This window comes from Schistocerca cancellata, chromosome 5 (assembly GCF_023864275.1).
Source record: "Schistocerca cancellata isolate TAMUIC-IGC-003103 chromosome 5, iqSchCanc2.1, whole genome shotgun sequence".
Lineage (NCBI taxonomy): Eukaryota > Metazoa > Arthropoda > Insecta > Orthoptera > Acrididae > Schistocerca > Schistocerca cancellata.
In genome coordinates, this window is record NC_064630.1 from 520,408,559 (window position 1) to 520,433,061 (window position 24,503).

Genomic DNA, 24,503 nt, shown 5'->3' on the forward strand with positions numbered 1-24,503 from the left:
TTAACCATCACTTTAGCTAAGGTTTCTGTCCATTAGTTAGGCATGGCTATCATGGACACGTAATGCCAAAAATGATCAATTACTATTATCGCAAAACTGTTTCCTGCTGGTGTTTCAGCAAATGGCCCAAGCATGTCCATGCCAATGATGTGACTCTAGTAACCTCCAGTCTTTTGTTGACTGAGTTCCACTCTTTGAGCACATTGCATACAATTTTTCACATAATGATCAACATCTTGTTGACATGTCATCCACCAGTAATTTTGCATAGCCCTGTGTTTTATAGCTCAGTGACCATTGTATCCTGCAAGAAATGAATCATGAGTATGCCTCAACACTTCATAATGTAATTTTGCTGGTGTCACTACGTGCAACCCACATCTTGTCTTCTTGTATAGCATTCCATCTTCTGTGCTGAACTGTGGCTGCTTAGCAAACTGCAGACAGTCTTGGCCAGTGTTTTGTGCTTCTCAACATTCTTCTGTGTCTGCCACAGCACATTCCGTGGTGCATATTTTGCGACTGAGACCATCACAGTCCTGTGTGCTTTTCCTGGTCAATGTACTACTTAAAAATTGAATTCTTTCAGTCATAACATCCATCTAGTGAGACAACTAGTTGGCTATTTAAGTCATAGTAAACATTTCAATGCCACATTACCAGCAATTACTTTGAAGCATCAGTCATACAAATAACAGTGGAAATAGGTTACTCTGTGTATTCTTTACCAGTGATCAAAAAATTTTTCTTTGCTCTACTAAGTTCTGTGTGCTACTTTATGTTTTTATCCATTCTCCTCCTGGCTTAAAATGTGCCCCCAAGCCAACACTGATAGCATCATACAACAGTACAAATTGTTTTTGATAATCTGGAAAAGCAAGACCTGGACTAAAGGCCAATATAATCTTTTAATTTTACAAATACTGTTTCACACACTGGAGACTATTGAAACTTGGCTCATTTTTTAAAAATAATTTGGAGAGAGATCTTATGACTTCAGGAAATTTCAAAACAAATTTTTGATAAAAATTGGCTAGACATAAATATCACAGAAATTTTCTACAGTGTCAAGAAGTCATCACCTGCACCAGTGATATGACTCAAGTAATGGACTTCTTGCAAAACAAAGTGGCATTTTTCCAGTCAGTCTTCTCATAAATGCATTGTATGGTCCTAGATACTCTTGGTGAACACAGTGATATCATATAAATAGGCCATGCATTGTACTGGTTTTAACCCTCACAATGCACCTTCTAATAGGTGTTGGAATGTTCCTGGGACATTTTTCACTCCAAAAAGCATACAGTGATATTCATAATGACCAGGTAGAGTTGATATTGCTGTTTTCAGATGATTCTCATGTGTTGCCTCTAGCTGATGGTACCAACTTTATAGGTTCATAGTTGTAAAATAATAACACTGTCCTGCATCAGATAACGTCTCTGTTATATGAAGCTTAAGGTGGGCATATGCAAAGGCTGTTGTTTAAGCAAAGGTAGTCAGAACAAAACCTATGTGCCTTATTGTCCTGTGATCCCATCTTGAAGTTGTTGATTTGTGAACTCTTCAGTGACAGTTTGCAAATGCCTTGACACTCTATCAGTTTCTTATAGTCATGTGACTCATTCCCTATGGGAATATGGCGTTGAGCTAGTGTTATGGCAGGTATGTTCAAGTGGATTGAATAAATCAGTGTATGCTCCTGATAGTTTCTCCATGTCCTCCTTATCTTGCCTCTCTAGATGTGGCATTCTCCTCCTCAATGCAATTAAACTGACAGACTGTTTTGGTATTGCACAGAATTATGTGAAATAGCTGTCTGATTCATCTTCATCCAGTGCTTGTAAGTGAGCTATCATAGTGCCTTGTGACACCTTCACCTCTTAATAGCTAAAGTTATCAGTTCTGACAGGCACAAATCAATTTCTCATATGTAGGATAAACTACATAATGTAAAACACCGACCTTTATCAAATTTTTCATTCTCATGAAAAGGCTCAACTATATACAAAGAGATAACCAGCAGATCAGCTCCTACATCGAACCCCTTGTGCACGGTTTAGATGACTGCCCCTGGCCAACAGTTGATACTTGTGACAGTAAGGTTTATCCAGTCATAAAACCAAGATGAAATGTGTTCCATCCAGTTTGGCTATACACCTTTCTAAGTTAATGTTGATGTGATGTACAGTCAAGAAATCTAACACAAATATGACTCCATAGTCATTTCCAAACATAGACAGAACTTCTACATTAATGTGAAAGTTAATTCTCCCCCTCCCCCCCTCCCCCCCAATTGGTATGTTAGCAGTGCTGATCCTAGTGAATCAATATGAGCCCCCTCTTTGCTGCTTAATCTCCAGTGTGATGGATTTGGTTCTATTTTATCAAGTACGAGACCTGTTCAAAACATTCCAGAACATTCATAATTTCACACCAATGGTGTGTTGGAGTGAAATATGGTTGACATCCCTGCACATGCATGTGTTTAATGTGTAATTGCCAGAAGTTTCCATGGTGTATGCTTGTTCGATATTGTTTAGTGTTGTATTGGGTAGAATGGTGTGTTACACAGTTTGTGAATTTCTAGATGGCGGAGTTAGAGGGGCAACACATCTGCATTAAATTTTCCATGAAACTCAAGAACATTTTTACAGAGACACACCGAATGATGCAGAAAGCCTACAGTGATGAGTGCTCAAGCCATACTTGGTGTTACAAATGGTTCATGTGATATGAAAATGGTCAGACAAAAGTTAAAGATGGTCCTCGTTCAGGTCGCCACACATTCTTGACTTTGAAGAATTAGTTCAGCATGAATTTGTGCCACAGGGACAAACTGTTTATCAGTGGTACAATTGGGATGTGTTGCAAGGCCTGCAAGACAATGTGAGAAGGATATGGCCTGAAATGCGGTGAGACAATTCGTGGCTTTTGCATCACAATGAGCACCCACACAATCATCTATGTTGTTGCATGACTATTGCAAAAAAAATAAAATCACCAGGCTGCCCCATCCTCCATACTCTCCAGACCTGGCCATTGCAGACATTTTTTTTATTTCCAACATTGAAAACCCCATTGTCAGGGCAAAGATTTGCAGTGTTAGGCAAGGTAAAAGAGAATTCACATGTGGTGCTTTACACGATCCAGCAAGAGGCATACCAAGACTGGTCCTGGATGTGGTAATGGCATTGGGAGTGGTGTAGCAATTGTAGATAAGAGTATTTCAAAGGAGACGATGCACAGTAAGTAAAAGATAAGTGTGGAAAAATCTTGTGTACAAAGTTCCTGAATTTTTTGAACAGACCATGTATATCCTACTTAGCACATTTACCTGAGATTCAATATGTAATAAAAATCTGTATCACCTTCTGTTCACATAATCAGTTAGTAAAGAGTCTGACATTGATTCCACAAGGAGGTGACCAGTGATAATTCTCACTGGGAGTGCTGGACAGTGGACCACTGTACCTTGCCCTGTTTAATGGCAGAGTACAATGTCTACCTTATGACCATATTCCTTGTCCCTGCAAATTTTTGTTCAAACATTTCTGTGTGGGATGTCCAGAATGTTTCCATGCCCAAAATTCTTGTTCCCTGCAATTACACTTTATGTGACCTGTAAACCACATGTAATAAAACATTTGATATCTTTATTTAGTAGTGCTTCTTTTCCCAAGGTTTGGTGACCACATCAGTTTCAGCCAATGCTACCATAAATTCTACAGCTTCATTCAGAGTTTTTGGGAATTCCACATGAATTCTGCATGGTATTTCTGACGATAAACCCTTTCAAAACACATGAAGCGGCCTTTGTTCCACTTCCTGTTAGATGGCCTTGTTAGCATTATCATCCTCAGTGAGCTCATAAGTATTGGTATTAATTTTGTGAATGCAGTCTACAGAAGTCTCTACCAAGATAGTATCTCAATGTAATTTACCTCTCATATCTCTCTACTGACCCTTGCCTCAACTTATTAAATGACTGTGCTTCATTTAATTTCTGATGCCACCCCCATATGCCCTAGCATCTCCCACAAATTTTATTTTAGCTCACTGCTCCATTTTTCCAACCTGGCAATTGTATCCAAATTATCACAAAACAGGAAGCTATCTTCTCCTGAGTTCCTGGAAAATGGAGTAACAAACGAAGGAATACTAGTATCAGGGATAGGTGCACTATAATGTGACTTCTTTCCTCCCCCCTGTTGCCCTAATTCTGTCTGAAAATGATATATTTTCTCTATCAAATGCTGAATTAGAGTCTGAGCCTAAACTTGTTTATCCATACTACTGCTTACTACCAACATAAGTGTACAGTGTGCCCAAATAACATAAAATAAAACAAAAGAAGAAAACAGTAAATCTAAACATCAGTCATATGACCAGAAGCCCTGTATGCCATGGAATGTCTTTCCTCAGACCAGAGAGGTCTGAAAGAGAGATTGGAAGTCAGAGAGATGAGAATCCTCAGGAAGATCCTAGGCCTGGTAGATGAAGATGGGGAATTCAGAAGGCGACATAACTCGGAGCTCTATATCGAGACGCTCTCTCGACTATGCAAGAAAAAGGAGGGTAGCTTTCTATAGCCATGTTGCTCGATTGCCTCCAAACAGTCTGGCAAAACAAGAAGGTTCACACCACTTGGCTGACAGAAGTTGAAATGGACATTAAAGAACTGGGAATAACTGATCTCCAGTACATACAGTCTGTGAGACATACCCTGAAGGAAGTCTGAGGATTTCAGCAAAAGCCCCAAAGGAAAGGTATGCCTGGACAGAAGAAAGGAAGGATTTACATCGGCAGAGGATATGACAGTACTGGGCAAAGATCAAAGCCCAACAGTTTAATAAGTGGGGTCCAAAGTAGGCCCATTCAAAACAAGAAGAAGAAGAAAAGGTAAGGAAACAACCATAGCGGCCACAAGAAAAAGCACTTACTCATACTGCTGCATAGGTTATCCCTGCTATAGAACCATCGAACTGGCTTCTGTCTTCCAGTTGTACATCTTCTCCAGCAATACTTCTCACAGTGATACCCTACTGAAGATGGCTAGAGGTGCAGCAAGAATAGGCAGGTCATAGATACAATAATTTTTATTATTTCTTTTCATTTACAGTCATCTCAATTTCAAGCTGCTAACATTGATAGAGCGCAAGGTGAATTCACCAGATGGACATCTTCCACGCTGTCATCCTCTGGCCTGGCCTTGCTGGTGGAAGCGCTGAGTGTGCACTTCTGTGATGGCTATTGCTGTGTTGAGAAGTTTCATGTCACAGCTGCCCCATAGGATGGTCAGCCTGGTGAATAAAAGTCTGCCATTGTGAACATGTCAGGATGAACCTCGCCCCTTGACCCCTAGGAGTACAGGGCGAAGGAGTCTTCTATAAGTACACTGGTTGAGGAGAGAATAGTTGGAGGCCTGTGTTATAGTTCCATCAAGATGGCAGAGAGCTTTTCTGCCTAGCAGGCAGTGGACAGCAGAAGTGAGGCAGTGGACAGCAATTTGAAGCCCAGTGGCTGCAGTGGCAGCAGCGTCATCAGCACAGCACTGACCAACACAGACGGGATATCACATTAGTGCCGGGCTGTTTGATGATGAGGGGCTGGCCTAGGTTGGTTTAAATAGAGCTGTCTTAGGGAGTGGGTCACATCAAAATGTCGCAAGCAAGACTGGTGTCATCACTAGAAAGAAAAATGATGCAAAGCCCACCCATATGTGAGGAATTACAGCATCAGCAGTTTCTCCATGGCAGTTGGCATTTCTCATCCATGGCAGTTGGCAAAAGCTGCAACCTGGTTATGGCTTTTGACTGTGAGTTTATTTTCTTACAGCTCTATTAACTCCTCCCCCTTCTGCTCCTCCTCCTCCCCCCCCTCCCCCCCCCCCCCCCCCCCCGATAGGAAATCATAAGGATCTGTTATATCTATCTATAATGTATGTATAATTACTATTTAGAAAGATTGTTTGAGGAGTTAGCAATTGCAAAATATTCTTTAGTAAACTACCCTAATGTTAGTTAGTAATTCTCATTGCTGAATACTATCTTTCATCCTGGCCTTGAAGGTTCTACTATTTCTTGGTGTACTATGGTCTTTCAAAAAAACATTCATTCTATCAAATGCTCACAGAAATATTCTTGCATGACACAGGTAAGGTGAAAATACACTGTCCAGTCACATTAATGTGATCACCTGTCAAAAGCTTGAATAACCACCTTTTGCAGTGCGAACCAGTGCTGGACATGCAGGAGCAGAGTCAGGTTTTGGAAGGTACCGACTGGGATATGGAGCCATGTTGACTCTCTGTGCACTGGTCACCTCCACTAGATTTCTCAGCTGAGCAACCACAGTGCATACACTCCAATCGAAGTGTCCCACAGATTCTCAACCAATTGCATGTAGGGTTGGACATGGCACTCAAGGATACATGAAAAGATCATCTGGAGAATGCCCTTCCAATTTTAGTTACAAGGTGTTTGCTTTCAGATGTTTCAAGCCATACAAGCCAACAGACATCCGTTTGATGGAGTATAAAATATGGTTCGTCTGAAAAGGCCACCTATCACCACTCAGTGGATGTCAAGTTGTGGTACTGGTGTGCAAATCTCAGTCTTCATCACTGATGAATGGCAGTCAGCACAGATTCATGAAACAGGCACCTGTTGTGGAGCCTCATTCACAGCAACATTCACTGAACAGCCACTGAAGACACACTGTTGGTAGCCCCTTTCATCTGGGTAGTCAGTTGTTTGACAGTTGCGTATCTGTTTGACCATGCAAACCTCCACACCCGTCATTAACCCCTGTCAACTGTGGCTCCCAGTGCACCAAAGTATTCCACTTCTGGTTGAAAAAACAACACTTGTCCAGCCGACAGCGTAGACCAGCAGACTGCAGAACGTGAAATAAGGCGCTGAGGTTTTGCAAATGTTCCTGACGGGAACGCCCGGTGACCAAGATGTCATCCAGATAATTCACACATGCAGGGATAGGCTGTGTAAGCTACTCCAGGAATCACTGCAAAATGGCTGGCACTGAAGAGACACCAAAGGGAAGGCACTTGTACTTATACAATCCGAAAGGCATGTTGATAACCATGATGTTCTGAGATTCGGCATCCAAGGGCAACTGGTGGTATGCCTCAGCCAGGTTGATCTTGGAAAAATACTCTCCCCCGGCAAGCTTGGCAAGAAGGTCTTCCTGTCGGGGAATGGGGTAAGTGTCAACGAGGGACTGAGCCTTAACTGCAGTGCCGAAGTCCCCACGCAGCCGAAGGGACCCATTGGGTTTCCGTATGACCACCAGTGGTGTCACCCACGCACTGTAAGTTACAGGTTCCAGCACACCAGCGGCCTGGAGCCGATCAAGTTCCTGCTTGACTGCTGGCCATAAGGCCACTGGAAGGGGCCAGGCCCGGAAAAAGTGAGGCTGTGCTGGAGGGTGATGTGCACCTAAAAGCCAGAAGCACATCCGAGATCCGGTGCAACCGATGACGCAAAAGTGGAGCACAGATCATCCAAGTCCTGAAAAGGAACAGCCCTGGAAACGACCTTAAAAAAAGCCAAACAGCTGAAATGCATCCAGGCAAAAAATATTTGAAGCCGATGGATGGTTGACAAAGACGGTAAGGAGCCGCGGAACACGTTTGTATGTCACATGGACGACGAACTGCCCATGAAGGGGAATGGAACTGTCTCCGTAGGTGGCCAAACAGCAAGAGGGAGGCGACAACACAAGAGAGCCCAGCCGTGTATATGTCGCCATATTAATGAGGGAGGCGGTGGCCCAGTGTCAATCTGAAAACTGACATCCTCTGTAAAAATGCGGAGCGTGAGAAAAAGCTTCCGTGCTGATGGGTCATCCTGTGGGACGACTGATTGCAGACCATGGACGGTATCGTGAGGCCCAGGAGGGGCAGGACTGGATCGAGTCGAGCGACTACGACATACCGATCAGATGTGGCCCTCCTTGCTACACAGCGTGCACATTTTCCAGTGGTGGGGACAATCAGCCCGTGAATGGGCAGTAAAGCACTGTGGGAAGATGGAAGTGGGTGGCATGACCGGTGATGAGGGGCGACCGAAGGCACCGACGCCATAGAGACGTTGGAACACGTGGAGTCCCGACGGCACTGGCTTCCGTCGGCCGAACCACGTTGACTTCACGAGGGTGGAACCCGCCATGACACTGCGATCGCTGCCACCTGCAGTTGCACCATAAGACGCTCGTTAGCCACTTGAGCAATTTCAAAGGAGTGGGCAATGCGGAGAATCTCTTCCAAGGAGAGGTTGTCAAGTTTCAGTGCCGCAGTATGGACCTCAGGGTCAGGAGCCAGCTGAACCACCACATCCTGGATCAGGGAGTCCGCATATGAAGCCTTACACTGCTGATTGGTACACGTAAAATTGCATCGACGGCTGAGACTCTGCAAGTCTGTGACCCAGGAACGATACGATTGACCAGGCTGTTTATGGTACTGGTGGAACTCCAGCCAAGAGGCGACTATATGGTAGCGTTGGGAATAGTAGTTTGTCAGCAAAAGGCAGATCTCCTGGAAAGAAAGAGCCACAGGGTCGGACAATGGTGCCAACTTGTGGAAAAGAAAGAATGTGTCCGGAGAGGCCCAAGACAAAAACAACGACCGCTGCAAGGAGTCGTCCGTGACTTGAAAAGCTGTGAAATGTTGTTTCAGCCTACATAAGTAGGTTTCCCAGTCCTCTGTAGCGCCATTAAAGGGTGGAAACGACGGCGAACGCTAGAAAGCGTTGGACACCCGAGGACCCGGAAGCTGGTGCGGTAACGCATCCCGGTCATGATTTTGTCCATTAGCAACTTTTGTAAAATGTCTAACTGGGGCTGCTGCTGCTGCATAAGCTGCTGCTGCTGCTCCAGCAGACAGACCAACTTTGCCTCCATAGCAACAACGACCACCGTTTACCTTGTTGCCAAAATGTTGTAACTGCGACCATGATGGTCGCGGGGTAGCAATGACGGAAAGCGTGGCGGGACCCGCGGAGAGGCTCGCGAACAACAACACAACCGAAGAGGATGGACACGACCAACAAAGGAAAGAACAAATACAACAAGATTGAACAACAGAGTCACAAGGAAACAAACACGTCCACTCATACGCGAACCAGGAAGTAAGCAGTCTAGTGAAAAGCAAGGTGTAAACCGACGTAAGCGAGATTAGACTGACTGGCTGAGCAAGAGGCCGGTGCTGAAGTATGCTATTGGGGGTGCTGCTGTTGGCTGCTGGGACCATGCATTCAACTGTGGTGCCCTCACACTAAAAGTGGGCCAGGAGGCATGCGCCGCCACAGTTTACGGCGCGATGGTGCAGAGACCTCTATGGGTCTTCAACATCCATGACGTCTGGCGCGGATTCAAATTCTGCGGCGCGCGGTACCAGAAATACCACTGGATTGCCAGTTCCAAACATGACAGATGCTGAGAAGGCTAAATATTTCTGAAGTATTATTTTAATAAGACACAGTTGCAAAATATTGACACAAATTATTTACAGAAGAACGGAAAAACTGGTAGAAGCTAAGATCAGAGTAGATTGGTTAGGGTTCTGGAGAATTGTTCTGGAGAATGTTATTTAATCTGTACACTTAGCAAGCAGTAAAGGAAAATGAGAAGAAATGTGAAATGAGGACAATAAACAGTTCAAACAAAATGAAAATAGATGCTTTCAAAATGTAATGCTATAAAGAATACTAAACATTAGACTGATAGACTGAATAAGTAATGAGGAGGTACTGATCTGCATTGAGAAAAAGATAAATTTACAGCACAACCTAACTAAAAGGAGGTAATGGGTAATAGGACACAGCCTGATGCTTCAAGGAATCATCACCTTGGAAATGGAGAAAGGTGTACTAGCAAAAACTACAAAAGGAAATCAAGGCTGGAATATAATAAGAATTAGAATAGATGTAGGTTGATAAGAGCTGTATCAAATCAATTTTTGGACTGAAGATTGCAATGTAAATGAAAAACTATGGTGGAATTAAGTAGAGAAATATTTCCATGTTAAGTCAAACAGCAACTTTTCAAGTACGCAAACTTCATTGTCCACTAACAGCATAAATACACAGTAGACTTGTACATCATTCTCAGTGAGCCACTACAAATTATATTCGGTCCACGTTGCCTATCCTTATCATCCAGAGTATGACTTTCTCTCTCTTTCTCTCTCTGTCTCTCTCTCTCTCTCTCTCTCTCTCTCTCTCGACTTATATATCCGTCTGTTTGATACTTGACAGATGTGGAGAACTATTAGCTGTAGAGGGGTATAACAAGAACTGATCACAGGATGCATGTAATGAATTCTTCAGTCTATTATAAATTTAACCTATATTAATTTTCCAGGCAAGCAGATGGATAAGACAAATGGAAAGTGAAAATCAAATAAAAATCGTGAAACTGACAGATGCAGGATTTATGCGGTCACTTGAAGGTGCTGTTCGAGTTGGTATGCCTGTATTACTTGAAGAATTAGGGGAAACATTGGATCCCACTCTTGGACCAATACTTCTACGCCAGACATTTGTCCAGGTATGAAAATGAATTAACTTTATTTTACATTTCTTAGAAACATAAGAAGCTTCATAAACATCCACAGAATTTTTTATTGTTCCACTTTACAAAAATTGTAAGTTATTATTCTTTGACCAACCTACTGGGTTATCAATTTCTGCTTTTTTTTTCTTGTCTCATTCCAGCAGACTGTATATGAAAGAGACAAGTGTTTTAATGTAGGCATTTGACAAATTTGTGAAACCCACTCATAAGGATTCAAAGTTATGGAAGGCACCACCATATTTATCTTGTCTTTACATAGGAATAATGACTGAATAATGGAAGATGTCACTATTTTATGATTTTGTTATTTTGTTGACTCAGTTTTCGTATAAGGATATTGTCACAAGTGGCCATAATATTATGAGTATCCTAGATTTTTTATTACATTATGTACAGGAATGCAGTGAGAAACTCACCATAAGCTTTTAAAGACTCAAATATGTTTCGTACTAGTAGAGTAATTACTCTAGAAATACCCTTGTTAGGTTGCAATTGATCTCAAACAAGACCATTGTCTTTTTAGGGAATGCTCATACAGTTAAGCATTTCAGGTAAGTTCTCAATGTAAATATAAGTAACGTGTCTTTTATCATTTTCACAGCAAAGCAATCTGAGGAAGCAATGACACACCATGTCAACAAAATTTTTAAATCTTGTGATGTAACATTCACTCAGTTATTTGGAAGTAACACTTTGTCTTGCTACTGACCATTCTTAGACGTCTGCATGGACAATCTAGGAATTATAGTTAAAGAAAATATACTTACCACAGTGATTAATTGAAGAGACAGAAAATATCCAACGAAGAACATCATGTTTAGTTACAGGATCATTTAGTTGCTCAACAAATTTTACTAACAGGCTCTACTAGTGAGATGTTACACATTATGGAGTGGTCTACTGTTGAAATTTCAAATGTTTATGTTCCAATAATAATTGAACAACATGTTACTTCTGGCCACATGCATCTTGTGAGCAAAATCTGGGAAATTGGAACAAACATGCAAGTCCATTGACACTTGTTTTTCCCACACACCACCTACGAATGAATCTGGGAATGGAGAGAAAAGATAGTGGCACCAGAAGTACTCTCCACCACACACTGTACAAGGTGACTTGCAGAGTATAGATGTAGATGAAGCTGTTCAACTGTTGAGACAGTTTTTGAGGAGGCAAAAATACACAGTACACGTAAGACATCAATTACTACAGCTGTTATAAGAAGTAAGGGGACACTTACGGAGTTTTAAAGGCACCAATACACTGTATTTAAATTTAAATAAATACAGAACAAGTAAATATAGTAACAGAAAGTCTTTGGTGCAATATAAATAATAAAAGGAGTAAATTAAGAACTCACTGTATAACTGAATTCTTGATTGTTTGTACACATATGAAGAAGACTTAATAAGATTTGTTACTGGGCTTTCCACTCATGTCCTTCTAGCTACAAAATTCACCTATGCACTCAAGTATGTACACTCATACACTACGCATATACATTGTTTCAGCCAACTACAATTATCAGCACTGTAACTCAGCTGAGGTGTGCAGTTACATTTTGTGGAGAGTGTGAGGTAGAAATTAGACAGGACATAGGAAAAGAGTTGTTGGAAGGAAGGATATCTGGCAGCTGAGAGGAAGAAGAAGCAAGTGAATGGGACAGGAACTTGGATCTGCAATCTCCAAACCTCTTACCCTATCCTTTCTTCCCTCACAGGCTTCTACACAACCACTCACACCACTTGAGTTAACACGATAATGTAACTGAGCAGATATATGTGTTTGTGTGTATCGAGTAATTAGCTATGAATCTTCCAGAAGCCTTTATAAGGATCTTTGAACTCTTGAGCTCATTTTCAAATATTTTAACTTCTTAAACAATGGAAGCTCCAAGCAGGAATATCACCAATGTAGGAAAAGATAGATTTCTACTTACCATAAAGATATAACACTAAGTTGCAGACTGGCACAATTAAAAGACACCTACACTTAAGCTATCAGCCTCATCCTTCATTAGAGAAAGTGAAGCACACACCATTCATTCACACAAGCAAGCTCACCTCACACACATGACTGCCACATCCATCAGCTTGGGCCAGAATGCAAGAATTATGTGGGATGGAAGGAGCAATCTGTAGAGAGCAGGGAAGAGGAAGGGGAAGGGATAGTGGAGTAAGAGTGAGGGAAGAGAGGATCATTGTCTGCCGGACTGTGCAGGGCTAGAATGCCAACTGGCACAGTGTCAGGAAGTTGTGGGGCAGGAAGGGGTTAAAAAAAGTGTAAAAAGGAGAGGAGCAGAAAAAGATGGGCTGTTGCATTGGCAGAGTGTGGCAAACAAAGAGGGTTAGAGATGAGCATGGGGAGGAGGTGATAGGGCAGAGAGGGTGGAAACTGTTGGATTGGGAGTGTGATGACAGTTATGTTATCGTAGGTTGAGGCGAGGATAATAACGTAATAGGAGAATTCATTATAAGGATATCTCCCATCTGCAGAGTTCAGAAAAGCTGGTGGTGGAGGGGAGGATCTAGATTGCTCAGGTAGTGAAGCAGCCATTGAACTAAAGCAAGTGTGCCACAAGGTGATCTACTTTGCTTTTGCCACAGTTTGGTGGCAGCCATTCATCCTGGTGGACAGATGGTTAGTAGTCATACCAATATAAAAAGGTATGCAATGATTGCAGCAGAGCTGGTAAATGACGTGGCTTCTTTCATAGGTGGCTTGGCCCCTGATCGGGTAGCATAAACCTATGACAGGACTGGATCAGGAAGAATTGGGTGGGTTGGTTGAGCAGGTCATGAACCTGGGTCTTCCACAGGGATATGATCCTTTTGCAAGGTGTCGGGATTGGGTGTGGCACAGGGATGGACTAGAATGTTGTGGCGGTTGGGTCGGTGACACAACACCACTTTAGGAGGGGTAGGAATGATCTTACATAGGATGTCCGCTATTTTAGGGCATGATGACAGGTAATCAAACCAGTGGCAAAGTATGTGGTTCAGTTATTCCAGTCTTGGGTAGTATTGAGTGACAAAGTGGATAGTTCTTGGGGGGTGGTGGGAGGGTAGTACTGGATGACAAAGGGGGCCTTCCTTTGTGGAAACTTCTTGAGGTTGGTGGGAAGATTGGGGCTGTGAGGAGAAATATGGCATGAGAGATCTGTTTGTGGACTAGGTCTTGGGGCTAGCACTTGTTTGTGAAGGTCTTGATGAGAACCTCAGCATACTGGGTCAAGGGAGTTCCTGTCACTGCAGAAATGTTGTGGCCAAGCTGTATAAGAGGAATTTTTTATTGTGAAAGGGATGACAGTTCTCATAATGCAGATACTGTTCGTGGTTGGTGATTTTAATGTAGACAGAGGTGCAGATGGAGCCATCAGAGAGAATAAGGTCACTGTCTCTTGTAAGGTTGGTTTGAGGAGGATCCGTTGAAGTGGATAGGAGAGGTGTTGAGGTTGTAAAGGAATGAATATAGGATGTCTTGGCCCTGAGTCTAGATCTTGAGTCTGAACCATGCTAAGGATCTGGTGTTTTGGAAGCCTAAGAATGTCTCCTGTAGATGGCCCATAAGCAGGTTGGCATAGGAGGCTGCCATGCAGATGCTCATGGCTGGGTCACAGATTTGTTTGCATATCTTCCTGTCAAAAAAGAAGTAGTTGTTTGTTAGGATGAAGTTAATGAGGTGTATGAGGAATGATGTAGCGAGTTTGGAGTCTGAAGGACATGGAGAAAGGTTGTGTTCAATAGTGGTAAGACCATGGGCATGAGGGTTGTTGGTGTATAGGGAGGTAGTGCCAAAGTGATGAGTAGCGATCTAGTAGGTATAAAGGGTGGGGAGAGTGGAGATTTGTTGAAGGAAGTGGTTGGTATCTTTGATGAGGGAGGCTAGATTATGGGCAATTGGTTGGAAGTATATGTTAATGAGAGGCTAAATTCTTTAAGTGAGGGCACAATAACTAGCCTCAATGGGATGACAGGGCTTGTTGGGTTTGCGGATTTTTGGATGTTGAAATGGGTGTGGAGGGTATCATAGAGGTGAAGAGGGAAATGGACTCAGGGGAGATGTTCTGGGCAGGGCCTAAAGCTTTAAGTAGAGAGTGGAGGTTGTGTTGGACTTCTGGAATGGAAACACTCTGGCAGAGTTTGTAGATGGAGGAGTCAGATAATTGCCAGTAGCACTCCTCCATGTAGTCACTGCGATTCATAACTGTTGGAACCTTTGTCTGCAGGTAGGATGATTAGGTCACAATTAGTTTTGATGTTGTGTATGGCTATTCTTTCTTCTGGTGAAAGGCTGGTGTTCTGAGGAAGGGACCTTGAGAAGGATGGAGAAGGTAAGTTGGAAGTAAGGAATTTCTGAATTGTAGCCAATGGATGGATAGGTGGGAGGAGGGGTAGGATCACAGTTGTATGGTGGTACGGACTGGGAAAGGCAGGGTTCAATGTTGGAATTAGGTTGGCTTTGCTTTGAGGGATTGGCAGCAAAGAAGTGTCTCCACTGCATGGATCAGCATGGTTAAATTTGGGTATAGAGTTAAAGGTGAGGCCTTTGGACAGGACTGGAAATTCTGTGAAGGTGAGGGTTTTGGTGGAAAGTTTAACAACAGTGTTAAGGGAATATTTCAGCTCTGTCTTTGGTGGAGTGTCGGCAGGGAGTTTTGAGGTATGTGGGAAGTTGAAAAGGTCAGCTAGGCAGGGTTTAGATGCTATGAGAGGAGGATGAGGAGGAACCCTTTGGGTAGAATAAATGTTGGAAAATGAAGAACTGGATGCTCCTCCATGTGCTGGAGAGCAAGGGATTCTGTTTCACGCATTTTTAATGTACGAAGCAGGATTGCACAGTAGCAGTATCTTGCAGAGGGAGCAGAGGTTGTTCAGGAATGCCTATGCCATTTAGATGTGTTTTTGCAGTACTGGGCTTGTGAGGGACAAAGTCTGACAGAATCTGTAATGGTTAATGTCATTGTGAAAGGAGGGGTGGGATCCAGAGAAAGTAATTTTTATGGTTAGGTCATTTAGGGGGATTCCATGCTTTATGCAGCATTTAAGAAATGGGATGTGGGACTGGGTTTTAGGCAGAGCAGGTACACTTTTCTGGAGTGGTGCAGAAAGTTTGAGCAGGTGTCTGTTGTGGCATGAATGGTGTAAATGAAGCAGAAATGAAGCAAACATGTCCAATCCACCCAGCCAGCACCTCTAATTCCAGTTCTGTCACAGGTTTATCTTAACCCATCAGGGGTCGGGTCACCTGTGAAAGCAGCCATGTCATTTACCAGCTCTGCTGCACTCACTGCAAAGCTTCTTATATTGATATGACTACCAACCACCTGTCCACCAGGATGAACAGCGAGCAACAAACTGTACCCAAGAGCAAAGTAGACCACCCTGTGGCACAGCATGCAGCTGGACGTAACATGCTCCATTTCAATGGCTGCTTCACTGCCCAAGCCATCTGGATCCTCCCCTCAACCACCAGCTTTTCTGAACTGTGGAGGTTTGAGTTATCCTTATAATACATTCTCCTCTTAAGTTATTATCCCGGCCCCAACCTATGGTAATGTGCTGTCTCCACCGTACCCCTCCTCACCTACCCCACAGTTTCCACCCCCCCCCCCCCCCCCCCCCCTGCTGTCCTATCAGTTCCTCCACATTCTCATCTCCCACCCTCATTGTGTGACACCCTCTGCCAACATAATCACCAATATTTCCCCACTCTTTTCCTTTTCCTCTCCATTTTCTGCACCTCCTTACCCCACAACTTCCTGATGCTACACCCACTGGCATTCGGGATCTGTACACTCTGTCAGACCACATTCCTCTCTTCCCCCACCCATATACTGCTGTCCCTTCACCTTCTCTGCTCCCTCCACATTGCTGCTTCCATCTCATGTGATAGTTGCATTCCATGTCCGAGCTGTTGGAGTTAGCAGTCATGTGTACATGAGGTGTGCTTGTGTGAATGAACAGTGTGAGGCTGAGGCCAAAAGCTTATGCATAAAAGGATTTTAATTGTGCCTGTCTGCAACTTAGTGTATTATCTTTATGGTAAGTAGCAATCTATCTTTTTCTAGATTGCTGTTAACTTCTTAATGGTTTTTATTGCATATGATATAAATCACTTTCATGTGAACTGTCATATACATGGTGACAGTAAAAGAGACAATAATTTTGACTTCTTGTCTAGTGTTCAGAGTAGAGTTACATGCTCTGATGTGAAGATAGTCATCACATTCTTATGAAATTCAAAAAATAAACTAATAATTTCTACTAATTCAAAAGAAAACTAAAAAATATATATTATTTGCCACTTTCTCCAAATTATATCAATATTTATACTCAAGGATTGAAAAGTTCAGTTAGCAACATGAAAAGCAGTAGTGTCTGTTGTAACGCTGCATGACACATAGTAATGTACTGTGAGTAGGACTCGGTATTTATGGATGTAGGTCACTATTTTCTTTGAAAAATACTAGTGTAATCATGTAATTATTAAGGTATTAACATCAGATAATCAGCAACGATATAATTCAACTGAGGTATCGGCATCTTCTTTCAGAGTAGCAGCTTTCTTTGACTTAACTGATGTAAGCATGAATAACATCCAGTAATGGAGTGATAGTTTATTGTTAATAGAGTACACAAATTAAGTTTCTGCAGTTTGCTTGTTATTTGTTAATCATTCAACATCCCCAGAGTTTCTCCTTCTTGATGTGGTCTACAGAACACAATGAATGGATGAAAGGATAAATGAGCACCATCAATATTACACAAGTGGTGCAGTTGAATCAAGTTTGATGAGTTTAAGTATGCCTGCTGTATAGAAGCAACAAATTAACCATGAGGATGAGTGTTTATTCTGCATGGTTCTGCAAAGTGAATTAGACTAAGAACTGGCCTGTATTCCATTTTTCAGCTGCAATTCAACCCGTGCTGTACTATAAGAAATATTTGTTCCTGTTCCACCTACCTCCACAAACATCATAGATTTGGGTTAAAGCACTGCTGCAATTTATTTTGATGAAGATACTGCATAACCCAGGTCACAGGTGTTCACAATAAATCCTATATACCATTCTGACAATCGACAGTGGACACTTCCTTCATCAAAATGTTGACTTCGGAAAATGTGTAGATATGTCATTTTAATGACTGCTTTGAATACAGCATACAAAGGTCAGTGGAGGTTGTTCACTTGAATGTTTATCTTAAACCTTATTTTATGACCTTGGCAATATATGGGCAGTCGAGTAACACAAGAGAAAGAACAGTGTATTTTAAAGTAACTGTTTCTCTCCTAACACTCATATATTTGTAGTCTACAAGTAATTATCAGAATTATCAATACGAATAGGATTTTTATGATAGGGCATGTATTTTTCAGTAAGACTTACACGTTCCTGAAATATGTTGGTACACTGAGTAAAAGAACTTGCTGAGCAAAGCAGCCGAATGGATGTGTTGAGTGTTTGTGCTTTTGATTTGGCAGTTCATGTTGAATGATGTGATATGATGGACACTTTTGTATTGTGCAGTTCTGAATAAATGTTTTATACCATAACAATTGTGTTCACATATTACTAATATCTACCTTTCAGCTAAATAATGGAAACCACCTGAATTGGTGACTCTAGTCACAGTGAACACCACAATAATCATGAAATACCATCTCAAGTCACCTTATTGTATAGTAACAATGCAGCCATTGGACACAATACTTAGTTGTTCATTCACAGTTACATGCAGCTATGTTGCTCTGAGTTCATCAACATCTGCTACCATTCAGTTTTTTCACTGCCTTCAACAACAAACAGTGTGAAAGATTGAACAGGATGCTTCCACAAATATTGTGTCACAAGAAACAGTGACTGTTAACACAACAGTTGATATTGGAGCCATTATTAGTGACACTGAATCTACCTTGGCAAGTTTCATTGACAGTGGACATTCTGTGTTCATATGAAAAGATAGGATGCAGCCACATCTTCTACAGTTAATGCACCTTATCACTGTAATTCTTCATACACACAGCTGTTCTGGAACACTGATGCCATTTTTCATGTTACAACTGTGACCACTGTTGGTATAACGTGCAGTATATCAACACTGCCCACAAATGCCGGCAGCCCTGCTCATACTCAAATGACAAACAGCGCCACAACATTGAGTCATCTTTCTTCCACAGTGTCAGCATCCCCTGAAGGATGTCTGTATACCTGTGATTATTCCACAAACACATACTCAACATGGGTTCAGATATATGTACGGTGCCTCAACAGATATTTGAACCACACTGCAAAGCCTTCAAGTTGCAGTTCCATGCAGCTAAAAATGTTAGTATCCACATGCACAATGCTGTTGATCATGTCGTACAGCTTATAGATGAACTACGTTGCCCTCGGACCTTTCTATCAGCAACATTAATGGACCTATACAAGGAGTTGACTTTCTCTTTAAATTCCATCTCTCCCCCAACAGCAACCATCTTGACCTATTTGACCATGCAACAGAGCAGTTTGTTTTGGGGCTTTTTACCCTAGCTCCACCACAGGCCACAAACCAATGCTTGCACCCACCGATGACTTGCATCACTACCAGTGATGACCATTGTTCAGTTTTGCACAAATGTGTCATAATGATACAAAGTGTTGCCACACTCCAGGAATGTCTCCTAGTGACCTGCAATGACAGGCAGCTACTTCACTCTGTCAGTGGTGATTTGCACTGACGGATACATGAGAAGTCCCACACATGTATGCAAGCAACTCTGATGCCTATCACATACTGTATGGTCACTGAACCCCCCCCCCCCCCCCCAACCACACACACACACACCACACACACAGCCCGCAACACCAGCAAATAACACAAGTCATTACAATGCTTCCTGCCTTGCCTCTTGCACTTTAGAAAATGCATTCCTGTCCCTCACAAAACAAACCATGTGTTAGGATCTATCTATGTTCTATCAAGAATGGTATTACCCACTGCATCAATATGACGCCATTTGGCACAAAATACAGCACCTGGCACCTGCTCTCCTCCATTCAGCTAACCCAGCAGTGGACAAAACATTACAAGTGAGTGTCCTTCAACTTCTAGACAGTGCTGGAGCATTGCCCATAAAAAAAGGTATGGATAAAAGGAAATTCCATAAGACTCTTTGAGGACAACAGATCTCTCAACTCCTGCACGTTCCTAGTAATACCCTATGGACTGAAAAATGTGGCAGTGATTAATCAACGAGACACTTTACAAGCCTAGTCACTGTTAAGTGCATATTAATGACATCTTAATTTTCTCTGCTGACTCCCATAGCTACAACAAACAACTCCTTAAGCTCATCCACACTGCCCCCCCCCCCCCCCCCCCCATGGCTTTTGGCAACCATTAAAATTCACAGTTGTGGATGCAGGAGATTACATTCCTTGGACACACACTCAATACTGAGTGGATCAAACCAACATTAGAACATGCTGAACTCAGCTGCCACTGCCTTGAACCTAACATATCCTTCATCAGTTCCTTGGTATTCTAACTTTCTACTAACAACACTTACCACATGGCGTGGAGTTTCAAACACTCCTGACCAACACTCCTGATGCAACACACCCACAATGAAAACAGAAACTGAATCATTGAGATGCAAATTGCATCTTGTGTATACAATTTCTCTGGCACACCCTAAATTGGACTCTCAGATTATCATCACCATGGGCTCAGCTGGCAGGGATGAGCTACCTCAAGAGGGGGCAGGTGACATGCAGCCCCTCTAGTTTTCCTCAAGCCATGGTACACAGTGAACAAGATATATGTGAGTGAGAGAGTCTACCCACTGAGTTGCAGCATGTTTGGGAAATCTTGCACAGGAATGGCTACTCAGAGAAATAGATGAGACACACCCTCCAGCCAAGCAAGAAGGAGAAAGAAGATGACCCAGAAGAAGACACAAAGAATCCAATGTTCCTTATGTATGTGGACCACCCAGGCCAAGACTGCCATGATTCTGGAGAAAAATAACATTAAAACTATTGTACATTGAACAGACCAGGGTGCTGTGCTGGGTGAACAGTTTCTGGGACTCAATAATCAAAGAGGCAGTGGAAATGCAGGTCCATAATGGTCTTGTCAACCAGGATAGTGGTTTCCAACCGAGCTCCCCACAGGATGTGGCAGTTGCAAGAATATGCCAAGAGTGCTCTGTGCTCTGTGAAGGCAGATGGAATAAACAGGCAGCTCCAGGACATGAGGCTCAGACCCTCCAGCACACTATGAGTTCCTCCCCCCCCCTCCCCCCTCCCCCCCTCCCCCAACCATATGATCTGATCGCACTTTTGAGAATAAGTGCAGATGTGGTAGGAGCCAAATGCTTTTCAGACATCAAGAAATACTGTATCTAGCTGACTGCCTTAATCAAAAGCTTTTGGTATGTCATGTGAGAAAATTGCAAGTTGTGTTTCATATGATTGATGTTTTCAGAATCCATAATGGTTGGCGTGAAGGAGGTCATTCTGTTCAAGGTACATCATTATGTTTGACCTCAGAATGTGTTCTAAAATTCTACAACAAATTGATGTCAAGGATGTTGAATGGTAGTTTTTTGGATCACTTCTACTGCCCTTCTTGTAGACAGGTATGACCTGTACTTTTTTTGAAGAACTGCAAGAATTGCAAAAATATTACATCAGCTTGGTAACTAAAGACAGACCTAACATTCCTTGCTGCCAATATGTAAACAAAACATTCACTACTGCTCATTGTTCTGCTGTATCTTATGACAAAATATAGTGCACTACATTTTCCTGTCCTGAGAAAGTCTGCTAACAAAGTTTGATGAACCAGCTTTAAATAATGGCTCTAGGAATACACTACAACCCCATACAAATCACTCCCATAGCAATCATGAAGAGAAGATTAGATTAATTACAGCACATACAAAGGCATTATTCTTCCCATGCTCCATGTATGAATGGAACAAATAAAGCCCTAATAACTAGTACAATGGAGTGTGCATTGGCAGTTCGCACTGGTTCACAGAGTTCAGATACAGATGTGGATATGAATTAGAAGGTACACTGTTTGAAAGCTTTATCATAGCACTTTGATGTGTAATTATTACCAGCTCACTGCAACTAACAACTGCAGACCAGTAACTTAAGCTCACAATAGCTACCAACTATTGTTTGCTAACTAAAATTTGCAGTTGTTTGAAGCATCACTTTTCCTGCAGGCTACAACAAATTAATCTGCCAGGAGGTCTTTGTGGTCTTTCAATTACTGGTTTGTGGTGCCTTTTCTACAAGATTATGTGTAGTTCTGGTTTTATACTTTGCTAGAGGTCTTCTTCTCTCATGTATCTACAAATAAAAACAGTTTAGCCTCAGCACAGTGAAAAACATAGCTCTGCTTTCATACTCTTCAGTAATGTCATGACAGATTGAATCTCCATAATTTCTCACTAGTCACACACTGCAGACAAGTCAGAATTATTTGCTACATGACCACAGTGTTCTTCATAATTGTTTTTAAACTGCTTACAGGATTCATTCAATATGTCTTCCACCAATTCGGTTGCCTTTGAAGCCAAAATCTTGACAGTGTGTCCCACCAGTACACTTTCTCAAACGTCTGTCTACCTTTGATGACTTGGACCATTTCAACATCATCTGCTTCATGTACAGCCATTACATGAAACAGTTGCACTGTCATGAGTTACATCTGTTGTCTTAACACTTCCTTCATTTGTCACAGCACACTGGTTGTTTTGTTTGGCACCCTGTGTGTTCAGGTCCTGAATTTCAGTTTTTTAAGTTCATAATGTTTTGATTCAATTTGATAGAAAACTCCATTCAAATATTATCAAGCTCATCACATAAGTTTTGATGAACTTTTTTAGTTTGTGGGTCAATTTTTTTAAATTTCTTGTTCATTTTTTCCCATTATTGGAGCAGTTTTTTCACTAATTTCCTGGTTAGAGTTTTGAGTTTCCTGATAGGATTTTTTTTAAACTTCTTGCACAAAATTTACCAGTTTTGTGATTCATTCCTTTTCAATATCTGCCAACAGTACTTGTTTCACTTCCTGTCTAACTGACAGCATTGAACTATGCCTCTTTTTTTACTAATATGATACTCTAACTCAGTCACCAAATTCTCCTTCTTCATTAACAATATAACTATCATTTTGTTTTGTACCTGCCATTTTAATAATGTTCACAACAGTCACTGTTCTTTATAACTGATGCCTATGCATAATTTAAAAGTTCCCTCAGGCAATTAAAAATGTTAAGAAAGTTCACAGTTTCTTTCCTGTTCATTCCTTTAAAATAACGTATCCAACTCTACATGAAGTGCCACTGTTGCAAATCAATTCCATTGGTTTCAATGTCTGGAGCTGCTCATCACCATATGCAATCAAAGTATGCTTTTTTTGGACTGTTAATGCTTTTGCAAACAATACAGCTTTTATTGCATTTAAAATGATTTGATAATATTTCTGATGATTATAAGGGTCTGCTTTGTTCATTAATAAATACTGTCTATGATGAGTAAGATTTCTGGTACTATGAAATTATGTCACACAATTCAGTGTAGACACTGTTTATCAACACGTCAACTTTTACACACATCAACACTTTAAAAATACATTATTGAGTGATACTGTTTGTGATTAACTTTTTAACTTAAACACAAGACTCATCACACTAGGCAGCCGCTAGTGGCTCATCGCAGTCAAGCATGAACTAACTCTTTATTTACTCTGCTTGTTATGCACCCTGTTGGTAATCAGTGATATTCTATTCAAATATGTAAGGGTGCTGTTCCATTATAGGCTTGGTGAGTGGAGGAACAAAACTTTTTCTGATGAAGCAGCTGAACAATCCACTGAAACCTCCCAGACATTCAATGTAATCCTCTTACTTTTTACACAGAATTTAATAGTTTCATTATTTTTAATGGCTAGAACAACTCCTCATTTACCCTTATTGGTTATGCTTCAGTATACAGCTAATTAATAACCAAATGCATTGAGATTTTCTGTTCCTGCGGTTATAAGATGTTCAGACAGACAACATTCAATTTCCTCCCAGTTATTGAGAGCATATGTATTGAACTGGAAGTTTCTATCTATTTGATTTCCTTTCATATCAACTACTTGAATTCTAATTTTAACCTACAAAACTTTATTAGTGTAACTGAATGAGAATAATAATTATGAAAGAAGGCAATATTTGAATGTGTGTAATTAATGCAATGGTAATTTACAGTGTAATCTGATAAATAAACTACTTGGGCAGTACAGTCTTGGCAGATCTCAGAGATACCATTAATTAAAGTAAAATACAATAAAGGAAAACCATTTACAGTGTTATTGAAAGATGTTTCTTCAGCAGAAACGTGAAATTAGATCTCAATTTTGATAACCTCTCACCGTTGTAGCTGAGGTGTTAAGGCATATAAACAAGACTGAAATTGTCACCAAGCTTTCAAACCGTAATCCAAAAACCTAATGCAACATTAGTCTTTATTCCTTCCACAGGACCTTTTACATTCTAGAGCTGGATGAATGTTTTAATTTGTAATTATATGTGGCTAAAGCTATCACAATATCTGAATGAATAAATGCTGTTACTTTCAATATGAAAACAAGAGAATAAAATAAGTCTGCTGTGTCATGAAGTTTTTCTTTGGTTTATAGGGTGGAAGACTTCTCATTCATCTTGGTGATTCAGATGTTGAATATGATCCTAATTTCCGTTTTTATATGACAACCAAGCTCTCCAATCCTCACTACCTTCCTGAAGTGTGCATACAAGTGACAATTGTTAATTTCACTGTTACTCGTTCAGGACTAGAAGATCAGCTTTTGAGGTAAGTTTCTGCAGTAAATTTGTAAAAAGTAATAGAAAAT

General features: G+C 41.4%; 1 protein-coding gene across 1 annotated transcript in view; it reads left to right on the forward strand.

Moving 5' to 3' along the window:
- The window catches only part of LOC126188640 (dynein axonemal heavy chain 6), a 1,044,937-nt gene that overhangs the window by 756,368 nt on the left and 264,066 nt on the right, over positions 1-24,503 (forward strand). The window contains exons 92-93 of the mRNA XM_049930241.1: positions 10,384-10,569; positions 24,291-24,463. Coding sequence (XP_049786198.1) covers positions 10,384-10,569; positions 24,291-24,463 — 359 coding nt within the window. The remainder of the gene's footprint in view (positions 1-10,383; positions 10,570-24,290; positions 24,464-24,503) is intronic.